This window comes from Amblyomma mixtum, chromosome 5, assembly GCF_055824585.1.
Source record: "Amblyomma mixtum isolate Tamu chromosome 5, ASM5582458v1, whole genome shotgun sequence".
Lineage (NCBI taxonomy): Eukaryota > Metazoa > Arthropoda > Arachnida > Ixodida > Ixodidae > Amblyomma > Amblyomma mixtum.
The window spans coordinates 75,100,931-75,124,812 of record NC_143016.1 but is presented as its reverse complement, the minus strand read 5'-3'; the positions used below and the strand labels follow the sequence as shown (position 1 = coordinate 75,124,812).

Below are 23,882 nucleotides of genomic sequence, written 5' to 3'. Positions count from 1 at the left end.
AGTCTTTGCTACCCGCCAGAGGAAAAGAACCAGCGTATTCAGCACGATATGCCCGATGGTACGATACGAAAGGCTCCGACAGCCTGAGCGTGCACTTATGCTACGCGAAGTGCCTACGCAGGCGCCGCGAGGACTGTGAAGTACCTCCAACCGCAGTGAGCTCTATCGAGAGGAGAAGCTGCCTGTGTCGGCATCTACAGACAGGCACCTTACCGTTGCCCCAAAACCGATATGCCCTCCACCCAACCAGTTCACCCTCAACGTGTAGCATGGGCAAGCTCACCGATCCTGTACCACATGGTTTGGAAATGCGCAAACGATCGCCAACCGCCTTTCAACACTACGAAAGGGCATCATGGGAACACTGGTCCTTTTTCCTTTTCCCGGCCACCAGCTTTTTTGCCTGTCCGCCATTGAGGGACGTCGGAGCCAGCGCTTGGTTTCTCTATTAAGAAGACCATCCTTAATGGCAAAGAGTACCATCGTCGATGACCTTTCCTTTGGTTCTGTATCTCTGTCACTGGCGGAAGCGCACCCATCTGTAGAAGCCAGAGGGCAGGGTCATTATCTTTTGACACGTTATGAGTTGCTAGGAAAAGCCCACATTTTTTTCTTTGTTGAAATATCATCTCAGTCTCCGAGGTGGTTTAGCCATGGGTCTGGCGCCGAACGCTGTAATGTAACGTAATCTTGTCCCATCAGAAATTACCGGCGCTTCATGACTATCTTCGATTCAAAAACGCGAGTGATAACAACTATCGCGTACCGCAATGTAGATTCGAAGCCCAGGAAGAAGCATGATGGGTGAGAGAGGGGAGCAGAACGGAGAAAAAGTAGGCGGAAGAGCGAATGTGCCGGAATCTCAGTTTCTAAAATGCCCTGTGTGTTCTTAGCTTTTTTGGGGCAATTCGCGCAACAGCAATAGCCTGGTTTGGAAATGCAAAGTTTCCAGGCCTCAGGCGGCAGTGCTTCGCTGCATACGGCAGCCCCACCTAGCCATCTTGGTTACATCATCACACTTTCTCAATATTGCCTAGAGGGAAGAGTTGCGCCATAGTTCATGCGAGGTTCTTAAAGCGCACTTCGTTTACCACGGGAATGCTGGGAAGATGAGGTTTTGTATTTGGCTTGGCTAGTGTTGGGCCAATAATATGGATTCTTCTTCTGTACCAGTAACTGCGGCGCGATGTTTTCCTTTACGCGGAGACGAACTCATTTTACTAGCGTGTTTTTCCCACAATGAATAAATTGAACGCAGGTGTCAGGCTGGTGTGCAAACTTTTACGGCATTTCTTTGAGGTTTGCCTCGAGAAGAGACTTATTGTTGCGGCTTTATCTGCGTGTCATGCCCAACAATAGCGAAGCAAATATGAAACCTCATCTTTATGGCGTGAACAATCGCAGCATAAGGTTTTCTACTATGTACAAAAAACTATGTGACAAACTCTGTACCACCAAAGCCGTCACGCTGGGCCCTAATATTGAAGAACCATAGGGTCGGTTTACAGCACGCGAGATAAGCCATGCAGGAGAAGGTTGTCGCCACGCAATATGGCGCCAACTGTGCGGGCTAACCCTAGCACATCGCATGCACGTAAAAAAGAAAATCATAAATAAATACCTGTACAATGAAAACAGCGTCACTGAACTTACCCTGACTGAACATAACGGTCTACTTTACTTTGCTCTGCTATGCGCGCACGCAAACACAAAGACGGAAGACGAGGGATCTAAGAATATCGGGTAATGCTTTTCTTCGGGGCGTGCTTTGAAGGTCGCGAAGGAGTGCATTGTGTTCGAGCGTAATGATCCTTCCCCCTCCCCCCTCTCGCATTCCCCAACACGCGACACCTTTCTAGGTAGATAACTTGCTGGGGAGCCCGAAATCGTGACGTGCCACGGGTCTATCGAGCAACGCATCGGGGAGCAAGCAGGCCGGATTACTCGCTGCGCGCAGCGGCACACCTGACGTCCTGTTTGCGTCCTTCGACCGTCGCTCGCATCTGTATAGCTCCCGTCTTTTACCCGCTCGTAAGCATGTATGCACAAAGGCTCAGTCGCAGGGGAGCACGACACGCAATTTACCCTCTTATTGCATTGTGATAAATTGTTCGAACCTTCCCGCCGATATTATCCTTCGCCCGTCTGCTAAGCATCCGCCCGCCCTTCCCTCTATCACCTGCATAGCTGAGCTTCATCCAGACATTATGATAACGTGGTAGTGATGTGCGCCTTCAACCCAATGATCTACGCTAGCAGCTATTTATACGCGATTGAAAACATGGGTGGTTCTAAAGACGAGGAAAGCGGCTGGAAGGAGCGACCGCTTTCCTTTCCCAGTCTTCGACCGCAAAGCCCGTTACCACGGCGGAGCTACTTTGTCTGGTATGGTATGGCACACCTACATTTTCTTTAAATAAAAAAGCACCTTTATCCAAGCATTCCCCACATTAGCTAGCTATAAGATATGCGGAGTAGAGGTGTGGACAAAATGAAATGGAACCCTCTGTGGTGTTCTAATTCAACTCGTGCTTAATTGCTCCACTTCCTTTATCCTAAGAGCTATGAAGCTATCCGGGAAATTGGATTATCTGTTGTGCGCATGCGCCATAGTATCGCTGTTATGCGGCTGCGCTTGACTGCAGGGAAATACCTTGGCTTAATTTCTGCAGGGAGCGGCACAAATGCGCTTCTCGCATATTCCTCTCCGCGCCCATAGTTGGATGAAGCAGCGTAAGACGAGTTACCGCTATACTAGAATCGCAGCGAACGCAGCTCGTTCAAGGCGCACTTCCACATCTCGAAGCCTGGAAACAAGCAAAGCCTTGAAAAACTCTCTATCGCAGGCCGTACAGTGAAGGCCACGAAAAAACAGCCGGCGTCGCCGAAATGATGTTGCGCACCTCCCGCTTAGTTTCAAGCACGCAGGCACCAGAGCGCATGCGTGCTCGTTGCATGCACAGTGCCCAGTAAGTGGCGTTGTGTGAGCTGTAACTCGAAACCGGATGGTGCTTTGCCGGTTGCCGGCATGTTTCCTTATTCTACTCGACCATTCTTCCGACGCGTTGCTTCACGTGGGCGGAAGAAACGCACATCACATCTCGAATTATCACCAACGCCATAAAGGAGATTGCGTTAATCGCGCTACGCTAATAAAGACACACTAAGCTGTGCGCGCCAAGTGCTTGAGCGTCTACCAGTTGCGGAAAAAATAAAAAAAAATATTGGGGCGACGAGAAAGCACTGACGGAATCCTTAATAACTTCACGCAGTGGGCATGCAGTAACCGGGGACTGTCGTAATACAATTTGTGCTGTTTCACGAAATGTGACGCAAATGGCTCAACGTGCGAGCATGAGCGAAAGCGTATATGCGTCGCTTAGGCTTTGTTCGCTGAGCGTCCCTCGTTCCTTCCTAGAGGAAGAGTGGAGCTTTGGCAGCCGAGCCGGGAGAATCCTCGGCGACTCTTGCATAACAATCTGGCTGAAGTGTATCACAGTAAAAACTTTGCAGCCTATTCTAAATTTCAGAAACGTTGTAAGCTGTAATAAAATTGAAGGCGAAATGGGGGCGGGGGGTTCTATATACATCAAGGTTTGAATATAAATAAAAATGATAAAGAAGTCCGTAACTGGCTGGCGTGCTTGTGTGAGTATTCTTCGCCGTCGTGTATAAACTGTGGGCTGCCACCCCTGACAGTCGCCAATCACTGCCAGATGCGAGAGGCTCTTCGAGAACTCAACTCAAGCAGCAGAGATAATCTGACCAATATTGGAAATGAATTGGCAGAGAGCGGTCATACAAGGGACCAGAGTGAAGCCATGAGTTTTCAATACTGGGCCAATTGCCTGCGCTGCATGGGAATCAACTACGTTTATGCCAGCTTCACCTTCAACGCTACATCACTGCATTAGAGATAGAGAATAGCTAGCGCGAATGCCTCTGAGACAGTCACAAAGCAAGCAGCGCATCCAACGTAATTTCCTATAGGAAGAAAGGAAAATTGAGTGCGCAAAGGAAAAAAAAAGAAGCCAACATGAAAATGAAATGTAAACATAGATAAAGAAAGAATAGATGAAAGAGATGGTAACCATGAGTAGATTAAGGGACGACGCAGGGAGTAAATGTATACTGAGCCCAAATTAGATGTGGTGTGCAAGGTAAGCTGTCTGATGACCGCGAGAGCACTCGCATAAGATGTTGCGAGGGAATTGGGTCAGGATGCTATCGCATTCTTCGAGTCTGCTCGGATGGCTGCGTCACTATTGGATGAAGATCGAAGTAATTGAATTCTGCAGTACGGACGGATTTGGCACTCTGGTGGCCCTCAGATACGCAGCAGTGATGTTCTGGTTTCGGGGCTCGTAGTTGGTGTCTTCTCGTAGTCTGTCGGGAGGCCATACTTCTTGTCTTCTTTTATGTCTAGGCGTTGGACGCAACTTCTTCACTACACTGCCAGTTTGTGCGCTTACTCCTATCCAAGTTTTCACTGTGCGTGACTCTGCAGGAAGCTGTCGCCGAAGTAAGCGCAGCCGCTAACATGCATTGATTAGTATCGTAAGTGAAATGAAGAGGACGAAATGATTATGTGCAGGCACGTAATGCAGATAAAATGCGACCAGTGGCCTTTTGGGCTACAGTGTGGATGCCTATCGGGAAGGGCAACCCACCCGAGGCCAGCAGAAGGTCACGTAGCAGAGGAGGATTAGAGAAGTTTATTCCTTTCGTGGGTGGCGCGAAACACTAGCGGTTTGGTTTGGTTTGATTTTTGGGGTTTAACGTCCCAAAGCAACTCAGGCTATGAGGGAAGCCGCAGTGAGGGCTCCGGAAATTTGATCACCTGGGGTTCTCCAACATGCACTGACATCGCACAGTACACGGGCCTCTAGAATTTCGCCTCCATCGAAATTCGGCCGCCGCGGCCGGGATCGAACCCACGTCTTTCGGGTCAGCAGCCGAGCGCCGAAACCACTGAGCCACCGCGGCGGGTGAAAGACTAGTGTTGATTGCAGATCAAGAGGGGGTTTTTAGACATTTCACCTTTGGCTATTCACCACCTTAAATGAAAATGCTCCGCATGTTTACAGTGTAACTTTTCGTCTGAGTACAGATTTGCCATTCATCCTGGTGCCGCTGAAGGTACACGTCGAGAAACTACAAAAAGTATTGTGCTCAGCAGCTCCGCAATGGCAGTATTCATCCCATTTCTTGAATGTAGTGGTACACGAAGGAATCGGTATTCACCGACTAGCCTTTATTTACAATACCAACGATATTACGAGACAGTACTTGGTAAGCATATTAATCTAGAGCGTGTGTAATGGGCAGAGATCAGTGACTTAAAAGAAAAAAAGCATCTGAACACGTGACTCGCACATTCAGCTCTAAAGCGAACACGGTGCAGTTCAAGCTATCGCTGCGGCTCATCTTTGAGTGTTTCGTGCTTTCGAACACTTCTAATAACGCACCGACTTGCAGAAGCCCCTGAGTCAGTGTTGACGCAAGTGAAGATGGAGGCTAGGAATTGAGCTTCCATGTTAACAATCGGATTGCTACGATATAGCGCTGCCCGCTGTGGGTAAAAGTGGTGTGGTAAGCTTTGGGATGAACGAAAATGTTGGCATGGAAATAATAAAACGAAAACACTGTGAAAAACAAGAACAACAAATAAAGAGGTCCCAGCCGAGGAGCACACTTTCCACTAAGCAGGCAGCGTTCAGAATTCAACTTTAAGTTCACACAGTTCTACATTTAGACTCCAAAGTAGCACGCTGCGTTGAGATATATCGATTTGTTTTGCAAGTGATTCTAAACTAGGCCGTACGAAGCATACCCTGGCACACCTAACGAACGGAAGAGCGCGGGTGCCGCACCTCTTGCTATCTCTGTTTTTTTTTCTCGTCCCTTTCACCTTTCGTTGAACTGATTCAAACCATTGTGGGATGCCTCGCAAACTTTCCTGTGCTATTGATAAGGATGTTTTTGGTTAATTTGATGCATCAAGGGCCCAGGCCGTAAACTTTTCAACGAAATAAACTGAAGCCTAAAAAAGAACCTCTTTCTTCGGCACTTTCGTTGTTGTTGCTGCTCTGGCCGCGGATCAATGCGCAGTAGGGGTGCATTGAGCAGTGGTGTAACTCCGGACAGCGCTACACACTTGCTGGCCTACCTTCACGTGTACAGATAGCAATTTTGGCTTGACGTAGAAAAGGCGTGTCCCACTCGATTGTGAATGCACAGTGGAGGCCGTCTCGTGCCTGGGTACATTGTCCGCCAAGTAGTAAAGCTGTCTTTCTCCTGCCGGGCAGCCCAGAAAAACTTTGCAGAGTTCTTCTGAAAAAAAAAAAAAAACAACAACAAAAAAACCGACACATTATTTTCACTTTCTGTTGGTGCTGCACAAGCATTGTAAGAGGGCCAATGGAATAAGTGCCTTGAGTACCCTTTTATTCATCACAGCGCAGCCCCAATCCATGTCTGACATTCTTGAACAAAAATTTTGAACATGGAAACATTGTCAGATACTGTAATGGAAATATTGAAGGTAATGGTCCGTTCTTCTGGTTTGGTCTATGGGGTTTAACGTCCCAAAGCGACTAAGGCTATGAGAGACGCCGTAGTGGAGGGCTCCGGAAATTTCGACCACCTGGGGTTCTTTAACGTGCACTGACATCACACAGTACAACACGGGCCTCTAGAATTTCTCCACCAAAGAAATTCAACCGCCGCGGCCGGGATCGAAACCGCGTCTTTCGGGTCAGCAGCCGAGCACCATAACCACTGAGCCACCGCGGCGGCGCGGTCCATTCTTCTGATGTGTAGCAAAACTTTTCTTTTAAAGTATTTCCATCATTCGCATCGAGCCGTTAGGGCTCCCATAGAAAACCGATGGGAAACGCTTTTGACGATAGCAAAAGCGTTACTAGCAAAAAAAAAAAAAAAAAATGCATGCCTGTCGACGGGAGATATGCGGGTGTATCTGTTGTTACATTGAAATCTTACAAGAAATAAAATTATCTCGTTCATAAATTCTTCCCCGTTGAAAAATGCTTTTGCCCACAACTGATGGCTATGAAGTGAACTCGCAAATTGTAATCTGTATCTAGGACCGATAATGAATCGCATCGTGCTGCTTCCGCACAAGAGACGCTGTTTAGCACGTTTTGCTGAGCTGTTTGAAAGAAGGGATGAATTAAATATAATAACCCAATAAAGATAGGCGAACAAGAAAGTGCGGTTTGACGAAGGCAAAAAAAAAATCCACCATTACAGCCACAAACCGCATGGTTTGAGGCTTCAGATCAGTTATTCATTGCCTTATAGCCTCTCCATCACATTTGAAAGTTAGGTTGTTGGACTTTTAGAGCGCAGCTCTTAGGCGCCCGTTCCGGCGTTCCGCGTCGTCGTCGCAACCGTTTGTACAAGTAGTAGAGCGAAGCGCCACCTGGAAGGGTGGCTAGCAGCGTAACGCCACCTACCGGCGGTTGCAGGTGGCGCGGGAAGAACTGAGCTCAAATCTCGAATTACCGACTATCGTAATTGTCTCGCACTTTTTTTTTGTCGTCCGCTAACTTTGAAATCAATCCCAACGTTATAAAAAACAGGCGTCGTTCAAAAATGCAATAATCACAGTAGTCAGTGTGTGTTCTGCTCACTTTGTCAATGCCGACTGTTTTTGACCGGACAGAAGCAGAATTTTCTGTAGAAAAAAAAGGAATAAGACTGCAGACTAAGACATTCAAGGTGACAAAAGCGAGCCCATCCCCATACGCCTAAGCCACGGGACATGATAACGTATACTGTCTTAGTCAAAAATTGAAAACCCGATGTTTTTGCTTCAGGGTGATGCTATGCGGGTCTTTCTGCATTGCCAGCGTTCCGAATCTTTGGAAGCAGACGGGAGCTCTCATCCTCCCTCCTCCGAGAGTTAGGACTTCCGAAACGCTACAAGAGCCACAGTGCACGGCGTAGAAGCAAGCATCTTAGGCCCCTTACTCTCCACGAAAGCTGTACCATTAATCGGCGCAGGACTAAACTACGCGAGCAGTCTAGGCAGACAGTCTGGAAGCCCAAGTTGCGTGAAGTCCTGAGATTACTTTGGGACGCTGTGCCCACTCCCCCCCTACCTCCCCCCCCCCTCCCCTCCTCGCCCTCTTTGCCTTTTACCTTCGCACCTTTTCTATTTGCGAGAGAAGCGGAAATGTTTTCCAACGCAGTTTCACTTTTCTTTTCCCGCGTCGCCATTTTTGTTCTCGTATTCATTGTTCTGCGGCTTCAACCTCTCTGTATTCCTTTCCAAACAGAGAATGGGGAACTGCGTGGGGGGTGCACAGCCCGCCGTGACAGCGGCATCTTTAATCATCGCCGCGGAGGCAGCAAATTTGCTGAATCGTGTGCGACGGATGCGCAAACTGTTCGCTCTGCTGAGTTTGTTTCACAGACGGCGCGCAAACTTTCGCATCGCTTCCTTTTCCGCCCGGAAAGAGTGCTCTGTGGGTGTAGCGTTTGCTGAATCTGCAGCTTCCAAATATGGAAATCGCTAGGTGTAGCACAGGCCCATTTTACGCGAACTCCTTTTGTACAAAAAGTTGGGTGCCACCACCTCGCTGCTTCACCCTACCCTTTCAGTACCCACCACACAATTCTCATGCCTTTTTGCGTGGAAAACAAAATCAGTTGTTGTCTTCGAAGAAGTAGAACACAAAACCATGCAGGCAGGTGTTTGTATTGTTTTTAATCATTTCAAGACTAGAATTTAGCAGCAGTCGAACAAGAATTGGGGACAGTTTCTGCTATCATAAAAGAATCTCTAATATCTTGTGCTCGTACCAGCATGGCTATAGGAGGTGGTTGCCTACGTTGCACAGCTTTTTGAAACTGTAGAAGACTTTACACAGGGAATCAAAAAACGAAGCCAGGTAGCAGCATCATGTTTATATTTGTTGAAAACCTCTGGATGTATTTTTCACTTGCAAGTCGTGGTAAAATTGTTTTATTTTAGTGTGGACAAAAATATAACGAGATAGATTATACTTTAATTTAATAACTGTAAGCAGTTTGTTGAAGTGAAGGGGAAGATCACGAGTGCTGCCTGGAACTTCATGCTGTCTAGAGTGCTCGCTTAAGGGGCCAGAATTGTCAGAATGGAAAACCAACTCGCCCACTCACTTCCATTATTTACTTATTAACAAAATGGACGCAACAACGCGCTAAGTTTCACTGGCTCTGCGCTAAAAGTGGGGATATTGTGGGAAGGGCTCCCTAGTACTGCGAAAAAATACTTTAGAGCTCAGTATACGGCCAGAAAATCTTAAAAAATAGTTTAGAAATTGCTGTATAGAATTAAAGTATTGTCTGGAAAGGAGACTAGCAGAACCGAAAAAAAGAAAGTAGCCAGACCAAAGAGGACCGTTAAATAACCTTAAAAAGCAGGGCAGCCATCTTGATGACGTGATGTATGAGGAGAGCGGTATTTTTAAATATTTAGTTGGTGGAAGTTAAAACAAGATGACTAAGAAACAATATTCTAATGCCGCCCGCGGTCCTGTACCATATGTTAATGTGTAGTGACTGTTCTTTCTTCTACCTTTAAATTGTGTCTTAGTAGCTAGAATCCAGTAACCTGCTTTATTACCTGCTAGCTAGTGCTTCTACTCACAATGGAGGCTATCTTTACACGTCCTGTTTGACTGTGACCGCATCGTGGAATGCGTAGAAGCTTCTGCCCACAATATAATGTCGTTCATTTCTTTTGCAGTGTTGTCCCGAAGAAACTTGGAGCAGGGATGACTGCGGGATATTTTTGCCGAAATCAATAAGTGGCAATCACCTAAACCTCACTGAGCAGCGTAAAAAAAAACTGTGCAGGGGTATGAGGGAATATACATTCTTCACTTCGTGAGAGCAGGTCGCAGAATGAGCAGACGAAAAATATGAAGTTTGGGAGGCCGAGGGCCAGTCGCTGCGCTAACATGACGGCATCCTCCAGCCACGCTGTCGGCAGTGAAGATGATTTCGAAAACCGAACCTGCACGCTGCTCAATAGTGCAAACGTCACAGACATTGTCGACGAAGGCCCCGAAGACATACTCGGTCCTCGATACCACAAGCGCGTCCGCATCGCCATCATCATTATCATGATCGTTACCTCAATCATCGGAAACTCCGTCGTCTGCTGGAAGCTCGTGGTCCAGCGGCGTCACCGGCGCTTGTCGAAGGCTAGGGTGCTGTTCCTGAACTTAGCCATTGCGGACCTTCTAGTGGCCTGCGTCACCATGACCTCTCAGGTGGTGTGGGAAGTGATGGGTCGGCTGTGGATCGCGGGTGACGCCTTCTGTCGCTTCTTCAAGTTCCTGCAGACTTTCGCGTTGGTCTCGTCCACATACATGCTGGTCACCATCGCGGTGGACAGACACATCGCCGTCGCCACACCACTGGCACCCAGTCCGGACCCGTGGAAGCTGGCAGCTGCCACGTGGTTAGCCTCGTGCTTGCCTTCGCTGCCCAACGTGTACGTGTTCCACAGCGTCGAGGTGGCACCTGGAAAGTGCTTCTGCGCGTCCATCTTCTACGATCGTGGTACCCCGCTCTACCACCGCCAGATATACATGGGTTTCGTGTTCTTCATGGTGTTCCTTGCGCCTTTGGTGTTGCTGGTGACCTTCTACACGGGCATCCTGTGGGCCATCTGGAAGCACAGCTCGAGCAGCGGAAAAGTGGGCCAGCAGACCACCTCTGCACTGCCCCGAGCGAAGGTGAGCTCCACTTCTAGACTACCACGTGGGTAAATTTGAGAGCGAACATTTTGTATACTGCAAACCCCATAGGTGCGCGTTTACACATTCACTCACGAGGGCTGTTACTGTGCTCATGCTTTTCCACGAAGGAGCATGCATGTGGAGGAGAGACGTCACTAGCAAATGTCACATCTTAAGCTAAAGTAATCACGCACTGTTCGTGCTTAATTTCTCATGCAAACGTTCTATTTCATAAATGACCTCGTTAGGATTTTTTTTTTACAATACATATAGTCGTGCAGGAGCCGCGTAAAAAAAATTGCGGGATGATCAGACTATTGGAAGCGACAGTTCAGCGAAAGCAGTTGGATTTACCCTCGATGTCTGTGCTGATACTGATGCTGTTGCTCTAAGCAATTACCCCACTGAATAAAAAAAAAGCATCAAAGTATTCATTGAGGGCTAATCCGGCTGCTTTGAGGCTTTTACTTTTATTGTTTTTAGATCTTCTTGCTCGTTGTTTCTGCTTCACTTGCTTAGTTTAAAATAATTAACGACTTACTAACTTCAAAGTAGCACTGAAGATGCAGTGTTACTTTTAAAGTAGCGCTGTATTCCCAATAACAACCAGCATTCATGCAGACGTACGGGTACAAAGCTCCCATTTAAATGTAGGCATGACGTGTGCATTGTGTTTTCTAAACAGTCCATACAACAACTTGAGGTTTGCGGACGTAGGAAAAGCAAGAGCTTCTGATAATTTTATTTCAGTTATTTACACAGCTGCATCGAAAAGTGTGTCTGCTTTAGTAGTATTTGAATGTTGGTACTGGATTTACGCAGAAGCATTAGGAAATACCTCGTATTTTTTAGAGGACGATAACGACAACTGCGCCAGAAACTCAAGCTACTTCATGCTGCCGAGCGAGCGAGGAAAACTTCATAATTTAGTAGGGAGGGCATCCCGTGCCATATCCATTGTGAGAGATGTTAAATATACACGCTGCTCCCACAGTGCGTTTTCAGACAGTCCCAGAGTGTGCGTGAAGTGCTTATTTTCTCAAGTTGCGGCATTTCTCGTTGCGCGTGATGGTTTCATCGCTTTCTGGGAGCGACAGTGCAGCTCCGACAAGACACATTAATTGACTAATACGATTGTTTCACTAACAAATGCAATTGAAGTCATCGCAGTATCAATTGAATATCAAAATGAAATACGAGTCGTTGCATGTGTACTGTGGGACGTCTTCGAAGGTGCTGCGTCGCGAACGGCTAGCGGTACGTCTCAGTTCAGACCAGAGGCAGCGATCAGTCCCAGCGGCAGCGATCAGCGCACACGCACGAGCATCGGCGCCGTTGTCTTCGTCCTCTTCTTCCTTAAGCCAGCCACCGAGGATTCGGGAGCCGAAGGCCTGTCTTTCAACTGCCCCCGGGCGAATAGGCGCCATCCTGGCGGCCTATGGTGATGTGATGACGGCGGGGTCGTAGTATGGTTTGAGGCGGTCGGTGTGGACAATTTCACGGCATCGGCGACGGTGATCAGTAGACGGTGTAAGGGGTTCGATGAGGTAATTGACGGGGGATGTCTGCATAAGAATGCGGTAGGGGCCCTGGTACTTGCTGAGAAGTTTGGAGGAAAGGCCGGGACTTGAGGAAGGAACCCAGAGCCAGACCAAAGAGTCAGGAAGATAAGTGGGAAGAAGGTCAGAGGAATCACGGGTGCTTTTCTGCTACTGCTGGGCGTGTGAAGTGAAAGACCGGGCAAGTTGGCGGCATTCTTCGGCATAAGTGGCGGCTTGAGAAAGAGTCGTAAATTAAAAAAGCATCAGGGCAGTAAGGAAGAACGGTGTCCATTGTGCAACAAGGCTCACGGCCGTAGAGGAGAAAGTATGGAGAAAATTCAGTGGTGGCTTGAGCAGCGGTGTTATAAGCATAGGTGACGAAAGGTAGAACGCTGTCCCAGTTGCAGTGATCAGAAGCTACATACATAGCCAGCATGTCGCCAAGTGTGCGGTTAAAACTCTTAACCAGACCATTTGTCTGCGGATAGTAGGCGGAGGTGGTGCGGTGAACGATGTTGCATTCCTGAAGGAGAGCTTCTACAACTTCAGATAGAAAGGCCGGACCTCTATCACTCAGCAACTCTTTGGGAGCACCATGGCGAAGAATGATGCGATCGAGGATGAAGGATGCAATGTCTTGGGCTGTACCAGATGGCAAAGGCGCAGTTTCGGCGTAGCGGGTAAGATGATCGATGGCGACGATGATCCAGCGGTTGCCGGCCGATGTGCTGGGGAGAGGGCCGTAGAAGTCAATGCCAACTCGCTCGAAGGGCTGCGCTGGGCAAGGCACCGGTTGCAAAGGAGCGACGGGTCGGCGAGGTGGGTTTTTTCGGCGCCGGCATGCGGTGCAGGACTGAACGAACTTCCGCACATAACGGTGCACATGTCTTTGTGATGTATTCCTTCCCAGAGGAGGTTAAGCGCCTTCTCGACAAAGCGAAGATGCCCGCAATAATGAGATGATCGCTAATGCAGTGAAAATTTAGATGTTCGCTTGTTCGATTTGTTAAAGTTTAACTGAAATCAATTTAATGATTTTTCATAGCTCTTAACACGTACAAACTGTGACCGGTATAGACTGCAGCGACATAAGAACCGATGTATATTTTTACTTTTCTTTTTCAGTCACGGCATAATCATTTTTGTTCTAAGAGCAGTAATTGTTTACGTGTTTATTTTATTGCAAGTTATTATCAGAAAGCGGCATTGTACGATAACGATAAGCAAAAGTGTTCGCAGCTTTCAGTTATCCTGCCAACTTGGCCGTTCTGTTGGCACTGAAAAGGAATAATTGGCATGAAAGTAAATTAATTCTAATCAGAAGATTACATAACACCTATAATTTTATTTAGCTCCATGAAGCATTATATATCGCCGATAGAAATTAAAATCTTATCAAAAACACCACGGTGTGTACAACTGCACCTTGCCTTTCTTCTGAGCCGCCGCGGTGGCTCAGTGGCTATGGTGCTCGGCTGCTGACCCAAAAGACGCGGGTTCGATCCCGGCCGCGGCGGCTGGAATTTCTTTGGAGGAGAAATTCTAGAGGCCCGTGTACTGTGCGATGTCAGTGCACGTTAAAGAACCCCAGGTGGTCGAAATTTCCGGAGCCCTCCACTACGGCGTCTCTCATAGCCTTAGTCGCTTTGGGACGTTAAACCCCATAAACCAAACCAAACCAAACCTTTCTTCTGAAAGACCCCGCGATAATGGGCAATTCTAAACTGTGTGCTTAGCGGTCGTGCTACTTTTCGATGGTTTTTGGCAACCTGGAGACTTGGTGTTCAACCGCCATTCGCGAGCTTTTAGACTACTTTCTCTGTCTCAGATGTTCCTTGTGCATTTTCTGCCAACTGCTCGGCCCTTTGCAAACTTTGAACTTACCCTTTTCTCTATATTTTTCTCCCTTCGGAGTAACCTTTCTTGCCTTCTCCTCCATTCATTCGCACGCGTCACCTGCAGCTTATGCTTCTGCCTCTCTCGTCGAACGCTTGCGTTTGCACCGGTCTCGCGCGCTTCTCATGCATGCACGGACGGAAATCTCTTGAAAATATTCTGTGCTAGTTTTCATAAAATACCATACGTAAAAGCGCGTAGCTATGACAGTGTTTCATGATGATTCTTTTTTCTGGTTCACTATTCAAACCCTTCGCTAATGGTCAAGACGCCTTAGATATCAGAGCTGGTGATGTAGACTGAGTGCCAGCTGTCAGCTGTGACGTCACATGCTGCAGCCACCAATAGGAAACGAACGAAATGATAAATTGCTAAAACATGGGTTCAAAATATGGCTGCCGCATCCTATAAAACTTCGATTATAAAATAAAGAACGACGAGCGATAAACAGTTAGCCTGAAGGCATACATTTATGGAACTCGGTGAGTAAGCAAGTGGTTGGAAGCACAGTAAATAGATAAGCTTAAATGCAATTCATCTTCAGCCGACTCCCTGGGCCACGTTCAGGTCTTTGTTGACTTCAATGTCTTTCCGATAAATTTTATTCAGCCTGATATACTCTGCCTTCCGTTCGGGAGCGACGCATATGTACCATCTTTGAGAAAACAACCAATCAAGAGTTTGTTTCTTAACCGTTTAGCGGAACATTTTAAAACCCCTTAAGCTCCCAATCTGCGCAAGGTAACTGGAACCCTCCTCATCCCGTTTCGAGACGTTTTGTCGAGGACCCCTACGGGCCCCACTAGGCGGCCGACAAGCAAACCCCGTTGCATAGTTACTTTTGGCATAGACGGTACTTAAGTATATTTCTTTTTTTTCTTCTTCTTGCGGGTCATCAGAAGGCGTTTGTCAATGTCACCCTTTGGCCATGACAGAAATTTTTTTTCTCTTTCCCTCACTGCGTAAAAGAGTGTAGCTCTACCTAATTTTGCGAATCGCTAGTTTTAAGGATCACTTCAATCTTTTCCACATGCTTTCACTTTAAAATTGAGTACGGAGTAGTCTGTGATCCCCTCCATTAAGGCACTACATTTAAATTTATTCCTTCCTTCTTACAAAAATTAATCCGGTTGGTTGTTTGCACATGATGCGCGGCTCGTTCTGCCTCACGTGCACTGGGAAATCGAGAGAGCTGTTTGGAGAAAATGTTCTGCGCGCAGCTTTTACTAAGCATTATACACCGCCTCAAGGGGCTTTCCCCGCACACTGCGTCGCTGCCGCACGAGCTAGGAGTTGCTCTGGGAACCCAAACAAGGAAGTCTAGGCACCATGACGATATTGTTTTATCGCTTCAGTTACTCTAAACGGCGTAAGATGCTGCATGCTTTAATCATGGTGCTTTTAGAGCGAAGCTCTTAGGCGCCCGTTTCTGCGTTTCGCGGCGTCACCGTCGCCGTTGTCCGTTGTAACCAGCAGTGGACACCCCTCAAGCTGAGAAAGCAATGGAGCGGGAGCTTGGAATGGAGAAAGTAAAAGCGCAACCTCCTCCCCTCCTTAGGAACCGGCGCGCCAGTGGGGGGCGCATCTGTGCATAGCATCTGTGCATAGCATCTGCGCATCTGTGCATAGGGGGGTCTTTAATGTAGATATAAAGACAAGCGGGAATTTCTTACCTCTTATGCCGGAGATTATCCCGTTCCTCTCGCTCGTAACTGCTCCCACAGCTGTGACAACCTCGCCAAATACTTGCGCAGACCTTGTCTTTGAGAACCAGGCACTGGTGCAGCAAGTCGAGCATATATCCCTCAGAAGTTTTGTATGGGCTAGTCGGTGGTTCATATTAAGGAAGGTAATAGGTAATAATATTTAAAGCTCTGCCGTTTTCAATAAAATTTCAGCCGTTAGTTCAGCGCCAGTCCTGTTGGTTGTGTCTCTCTTGTGTCCCCGTTTTTTTTTGCGCTGCTATTACCTTCCTTAACATATATCCATCCATTTCTCTGTCCACAAAGCTTCCTTCATGAGAATCAAGAACTGTTAGTGGAGTGTTTCTCGAAGAAGGAATATGTGTGAAAAATAACAAGTTGTCTATAATTGTAGATACATGTCTTGCTCAATTCTTTGCCTCAATCTATCGAAAAGCTTACACAGCTGATGAGCCGCGCTCAAATTTCGCATTAGAAAGTAACGTAATCGTCGGCAATTTTTTTTTGTTCTGAGGAGAGTAAGAATCATGCAAAGAAAGGAGGTGGATGTATTCTATTCACAAATACAACGGACTGGTTAAAAACTGCTTTGGTGTCAGCCACGGTTCGGCTGTGTTAGTCTCACAGCGGAGCGGTTGATAAGCAAATGGAGGCTGTAAACATCGCATGTAACGAAAAATACTCCTGTAGCTGGATTTAATTCCAGCGAACACATGGAGTGTTTTCATGGTGGACACTCTCGCTTCTACTGATTCCGAATGAACGCGCACCACTGTTTGCGAGTCCTAACCTGCTGTACGTTGGTCCTGGTTCCGGCACGCTTTAATCAATTACGTTCATTGGCCAAGCTGAGCAAATGCTGGTTTCCCTTCTTTCAAGCGCCATCCAGATAAGCAGTTTTATTGCGAAAGCAATACTACTCGCACTTTCAAGCCTTCGCGTGACCCGGCCGCAGTTACGTTTGACCTTTAGCGGAGTGAGTATGGGCGACCAACTCGCTCCTTCAGATAGCCCGGTTGCAGTTGCGCCGCGCCGCGCACCTGTGGTGCTACTGCCGCTGTGACGTCACACCAGCTGTAGATTATGGGCGACCAACTCGCTCCTTCAGAGAGCCTGGCTGCAGTTACGGTGCGTGTTTGCCGAGCTACGCACCTGTGGCGCTACTGCCGCTGTGACGTCATACCAGCTGTAGAATGTTTTCTTTGTCTCAGTCGAAACAACATCAAAAACAAATATAAAAAAAATACCGAAGACGCTTTGAGTCGTCGCGCAGCGGCGGCCGGCAGCCACGCCTGACCTGTGGACGCGGCGCACTGCGTTCCTTCAGTTGTAGGCGCTGCGCTATTGCTTTCGCAACCTACCAGGCTTAACCAAAGCTAAGCCCCTCCCCAATTTTACTTTTTGTACACAGCTTTCCCACATATCTTCATTTTCCCGCATTCTTAGGGTTACATCTCTTGAAAAGTTGTTTTTGATATTGCGTTCTCACCAGGGTTACTACATATAGTTCGACAAAAAATTTGAGGAAACCTGCTTCGCAATCAGAAGACGCTAACATGACTCGCAAACTTCTAATCCTATCTTCGAAATAATCCCCGCCATACGTGCCCACCAACTTCTAAAAACGAGTTGCACAAGTTCTTGAGACTTTCGAAATCGTGTTTATGATTCTGTAGTGCTGTCCAGCCTTACTGCACTGAGCCTCGCGCATTTGTGCAGGAGAGATGTGCGGCTCCAACAGATTACTTGGATAAACTTTGAAGCCCGTTTTCAAGATGTGCAACCAGCGCCTGTTTCTAAATCCTTGACTGCAGTTTACGATATAGCGTCCTGTATTTCAGTGCCTTTATCTCTGTGTCGAGTACAGGCCGGCACAACTTGCTGTTGCTGCAACTCAGTTAGTTCTACACTGTGCAGAACAATAAAAACAAAACAGGATTCCCTTCGCGCCTACTTATTCAAGACACGTCGAGCACCTCCAACTGGGTAAGAAGTAGGATAACTGCGGTGGAAATAGAGTAGCAATTTGATGACGCATTTGCGCAGACCGTGAATGTCTTCATCAGGGAGAGAACTACGAAGATTACTAACATTCCCTTCCTTCCTGAATATAAAGCAGCCCGTGTCTCTCCTCAGAGGTATTTCATACTCGGCGCACACGCATACGGCTTACACATACGTCAAGCGCAGGGGCGATGCTGGCAAAGAAACAGCAGAAACCAACAGTTTGTGCCCCGAGAGCTGAGGACGTCCTCATCGAGCGCCTAGAATCAATGCTTCTGCCCCGGTAAACTTCACGCACGATCGAAGATAGCGCAGGATTCTCCGAATGCTAGTCCCGTTTGGGAACCGCTGGTTCTCCTTCCTTGTTAGCTGTGCTGATTGGCTAGTACTCAATAAAAAAAAACGAGATCGATAGATGCAACGAATGATAGAAGAATGGAACGGCTCGTGTCGAAAGATAAGACGATTCTGAGTTAAGGAGAAAGTGTTTTCTCTGTTATTTTTCAGGGAAAGTTGTACATGGGAGTTTGTCCAGCCTTAAACGAATAGTGAGAATGCATGGCATTCAGTTTGCCTGGAATGCAGATGTAAAGAGTGGTACCAAGGGATTGAGAATGACTTTTTGATCATGTCATTCAAGTCGGGGTTTGCATAGAGCCTTGGTTGTGGAGATGACGTGTTCGCTTCCATGGGTTATAGGGGCGGTGGTGTTACGTGCGAAGTGGCCACCACCGGTTCTTTTTGGTCCGGGTGGAGGACGAGGAAAATATTTGTGAAAGTTTAATATCTTGCAGCTTGGAGGGCTGCGCTCTTGCAAAGAAATCTCGTGTTATACCAGCTTCTGTGGAACGAATTCTGATCGTCAAGGATGTAGCGAGGCGTTCATTTTGCTCCGCGCCGGCAATCTTCGGCTCGCTACAACCATGACTTAATCGTGTAGAGCTGTCCAGCTCATAGAGAAAGTACATAGCCACGGTTTGGAGCTGCCAAGCATACAAAGCTTTCTCATGGTGCAATGCAAAATGCTGATTACCTAACTGTTGTTTACGCTAGTGCAGATAGTCGCGACAAACATCGCACGTCTTATTCTTGTACCCTGTTCACGCTTTCTGTTCCAATTCATTCGCCTGTGCGGACTCTCTCACTGATATCTGGTGGAATTATGGGACTTACTGATGGTGTAATATTGTGTGGGGCTGATCCTTATTTTCAGCATTTCACAGGGTTGACAGACTTCCTGACAAAACTCTGTGAAGAATGCTTGACGAGGTAAGAGAGCCGGCGACAGGCAACAGTGGCAGCAATACTGAAGTTTCTAGCAACCATCTGCCGCTAATCGAAGAATGGGGTCGTTTTTATCGGATCTTTACAAAAATAAGAAATTAGGCAAAGGTAGCGAATACAAGAGTGCAATATACAAAAAGTACTGTTTCTATAGACACAATAATACAGCAAAATACATGATTGAACACATGAATCACACAAAACTCACATTTTCAGGTTCAATACAAACGGTACCATTGGTTGCGAAAACAAAATTGGTCACTATGGAAACATTGAGCGAAAATCTTTAGGCCTACACGCTGTTGTAACGTGACTGAAATGGAAACGGTTTAGCGTATTTAGTAGAATTGGCACTGTACAGGTTTTAATGACTACAAGCGGAAACTAATTTCTTCGGTTTGGAATCGCACTTCTCAGAGGCACATGTGTTACTAATATTGCAACGTATACTGTTGCACATGATAGGTTTAGAGAGAATTGTCGGTATTTTTCATTAGCTAAGTGCGAATGGTAAAGAATATGATAAATATTAAGAGACTTGATATTGATAACCTGACGATAAATAAATAGATATCTTGAAGGATATAAGTATGGTGCATTGCTTATGCAACGAAGGGCGTTTTTTTGGGGGGGACACACAAGTGTACTCATGTTTTTTTTTATGTTGTCGTCCACCACAACAGTGTGCGGCTGTTAACGTGCGAGCAATATAAGGAGTGATAAACTTGCAGCCTAATAAGGACCAGACAGCGATGCGCGATTTGAAGACGGGCGTATACAGCACAGGACAGTTTTTTGTCTTGTTGTTCAACGTGACTATCCCATGTGATCTGACTTGATAATATGACACTTGGCATTTTATGCTCTTTCACCATGCTTATTCGGTGAGGTTGTAATTTTAACTCGTGACCAGGAAGCACACGTTTGTTCAAAGGTGAAAATAAGATCCTTTATTTTTTTTTACTGTTTACTTGGGACCATTACAATAGATTTGACAGCAAGAAATTACCCGTTTTAAAGAAACCGACTTCATTAGTTGGGCTCGAGAACAAACTAGAATCATATGCATACAATACTAGTATGGAATTAACATCCCAGCACGTAAGAGAATTTGCATAGACATTAAAAAGGAACATCCAGGAATGCTGCCCCTGTGAGACACCGAATGAAATCTTTTGGAAGGTGGAACGGTCACTGTTGTCAACTGATCGGGACTAACCGGTTAGGTCCGAGTGCAGAAAAGTATATGCTAGCCAACGGACACCATAACGATCAACTTTATTAAGAACAGTTGCGTGACCTACTGAATGAAAAGGCTTTACTGAAGTATGCAAAAGTTCCCAGTGTTCCTAGGGATTAGCATCAGTGCATTGAGTTATGATTTCTTTTTGCAACAGAAGGGCTGATTCAGTACACTTATCATTTCGAAAACCATCCTGACATTCTGATAAAATGTTTGCAATCCCAATCTTCTTAGAAAAATTGGAATCACAGATATGGGTTGGTAGTTGCTTTTGTCGTTCCTGTTTCCACCTTTAAATATAACCGAAACTTTTCCATGTTTCATGCAATGTGAAAAACTACCAGGTGCAAAGAAGAAGTTGGAAATGTGTACTAAATATTGACCTATAAGACCAAGGTCATGCTTTGTAGGTGTAATTTGAATACTGGTCCAAGTTCGGGCCTTTAAATGCGGCCCGTGCAAAGCTGTAGTAAAAGCCTCCTAACACAAGGCAATAAAAAAGCGTTTTATTTTTAATTATCACATTAGTTTAAGATGAAGCTACACATCCACTAAGGGTACGAAGCAATTAGCTGCAAGAAGCGATGAATGCGACAGTAAAATTTTCTGTGCGCCTTTTAGATTCATGAAGGGAAAGCTGGTGGCTGTCTGAATATGATGGGGCTGTTATTGCTAGTTAGCAAGTAACATGAGAAGGAAGAGGCACAATCTGTATGCCATAAATGTGACTCACCTTCTATTTCATGAGTATAGAATCAACAAACATAATTGTTCTCTTTCTTCTAAATGTACAGCCAGCCACTTAATCTCTTCGCATTCGATACTGTTCCCGCAGGTGAAGACGTTGAAGCTGACGGCCGTGGTTTTCGGTGCCTTCCTGGTGACAAACGTGCCATACATGGTCCAGGAGGTCATCTTGGCCCTAGGGCAGCCTGGCATTCTGGACGCCAACGTGGTGGCCCTGTTCGGCGTTATTTCGGCCTCGAACAGTGCCATCAACCCTTACATCTTCCTCTACTTCGAGAAGAGCCAGCGGCGGGGCTCCCGCAGCTTCGTGCGGTCCCTCCTGAAGGGGTTGCCCTGCTTGAGCCGATGGCTAGCAGGCAGGGACAATGCCGGCCGCCAGATGGCGAGCCTCACTGTGACCTACTCGAGTAGGCAGTCGCGGACAATTACGACGGTGAACTGTGACTCCGCCTCGTGTTCGGAGAGGACAAAGTCGCTATAACTGTTTTGTGCACGTGACGTGTTTGGGAAGAAGTGGTCGCCAGAAAACATGCGTCCAAGTTGTTGAACAAATGACTGTCGTTCTCTGCTGAGCCTGTGTGGATGTAGCGACGAGCGGCAGTTTCCTTTGTTGTGTTATTTAAGATTGCCGACGTGCGGCTTTGTGCGCGTGATAATCAGGATTTATAAAGAAAAGGTACTTAGAGCCAGAACCTTTAAATCGGAATGTAGTTCAGACCATTCCGTCGCAGGCGGTTGTGATGTCATTACACTAAGCATCAATGCCCAAGTTCCTGCTCCTGCTTATTCAAAACATATTTCACGCTTCCCTAGCGCATGCAGTGAAAAGTATAACCCGGCATCTGAATAGGATAGCTTGCGCATATACGTTGCTATTATTTGTTCTCATTTCCTTGACCTAAAGTATGTTATTACTTATCAATGTTCTTTGGCTATGGCTCCGGTAAGTTCCTCACCATTGTTGATTCTGCGAAATGGCTCACTCCATACCTTTCTCGCGACATTTATGATGACTCCTAGATTTCATGAGCGTAACATTTACCTGTGGCGATCTTTAGGAAAGGGTCGTAACACGGACACTTACTTATTGAAAAAGAATAAACAACAGGACACATAAGGAAGCTGTGATTTCATATCCTGCACTGTTCGCCGCAATTCGGAATTCCTGTACCTGAATCTTACGACGATACATCGCTGGCGCAACATATTAAAAGTTTTAATTCAATGCAGTTCATTGCAGTCACATCCCTTTACTGCGTTTTGCTTGGAGCCAGTGGTCGCTTTTGCGCAGAAACAAACACAAGCGCGTAGTTTCCACCTCCTGCCCTCTGGAAGCCACTCACAATAAGGATATTGAATGCAGACAGAGATGAAATGGAATATCTACACACACTGGAAATCAAAACTCATTTTTAGGTGGTGAATATAGTTTGCCGGCTACGTAGATAGCAGCTATTACTTCGGTTTGGAGGTTCATGGTGTGATGGTAAAGCGTACGAATATTTTGAATACCATGTAGCGTTTAATGTTGTATAAAAAGGTGTTTTCAGTGTATATGACATCTGAGAAAACGCTGTATTTTTATCGCCTTGTATATACGTGTAACTGTCACCTTGTATATGTTCCCACCTCGAGACTTTTAAACACTTTCTAAGTTTCCAGGCGCAACACATCTTTGTAGTTCCCTCGAATTGCTTGCTGTACCTCCTTGCCGTATGCCGCCTAGAGGTGGCTCGGAAAACCGGAATAGTCTACTTCGAGCCCGTTAGGATAGATATTTTTAGACGGCTTTGTAAATTTCTGTATTCATGTACCTGATCAATATCTTCGTGTGGGCTAGTCTGTTAAGCATCATTGTAAGAGACAGCTCAAAGGAAACCAGGACGAAAGGAAAGACACATATACCACAGGACAAGCGCTGATTCAGTTGGTAGTTTAGCGCTCGTCCTGTGGTATATGTGTCTTTCCTTTCGTCCTGGTTTTTTTTTTTGCGCTGCCTCTTACAATCATGTACCTGACACTGCGACAATGCATTTCTGGTGCCTCTCAGTGAGAAGAGACAGATAAGTGTCACAAAAGGAAAAAAAAATTCGTTTTGGCTTTGTTTCGTAGCGATGTTGGTGCGGGTCGGCCCTTTCCCCGCCTCTTGTCGAAAATAAATCATGCGTTCCGAGAGCAAAATGCAATATTTCTTTCTCGGCAGGTTCACAAGCTTCAGCGCTTGTGAACTTTTGTGATCTGTCTTCGTAAGTTTATTTAGAATGCCACGCGATATCATGCATGATGTGATCGCTTGCGCGTATCAGCTAATCACATTTTTTTGGGTAATTTCGCATCATGATTATGGTGAGAAGAGGGTTGGACAGTATAAAGAAAGTCAATAAAGGAACGGCCATTGCAAAGCGTGTGCTGAAACGGTTGTGCATTAGCTATTTACACGCATAGGAATGCCAAACAGTCATTACTTTTCAGAGAATAATGAAAGTGACTTCTCAGTCACCACTGTATGCATTTAAAAACGTTATTATACGGTTAGAAAACAATGCGGTACCAAACTGGAATCCACCAGGAACGCAAATTTAAGCCAGAGTACAATATTTCGCATTTTAGCATTCACCTCGTGTGAACAACAATCATGGAGACATGTTTCTGTGTATAACTATTTGCGAAGAACGCGTATATGAAAAGGGTAGCCCTTTCTGCCCCA

At 46.4% G+C, this 23,882-nt stretch overlaps 1 protein-coding gene across 1 annotated transcript in view; it reads left to right on the top strand.

Moving 5' to 3' along the window:
* LOC149342699 (gonadotropin-releasing hormone II receptor-like) overlaps positions 1-23,030 on the top strand; it is a 56,532-nt gene extending 33,502 nt beyond the window's left edge. Inside the window, exons 2-3 of the mRNA XM_089542212.1 lie at positions 9,758-10,754; positions 21,264-23,030. Of these exons, the coding sequence (XP_089398338.1) occupies positions 9,933-10,754; positions 21,264-21,656 (1,215 nt within the window). The 5' untranslated portion in view covers positions 9,758-9,932 and the 3' untranslated portion in view covers positions 21,657-23,030. The remainder of the gene's footprint in view (positions 1-9,757; positions 10,755-21,263) is intronic.
* The last annotated feature ends 852 nt before the right edge of the window (positions 23,031-23,882 follow it).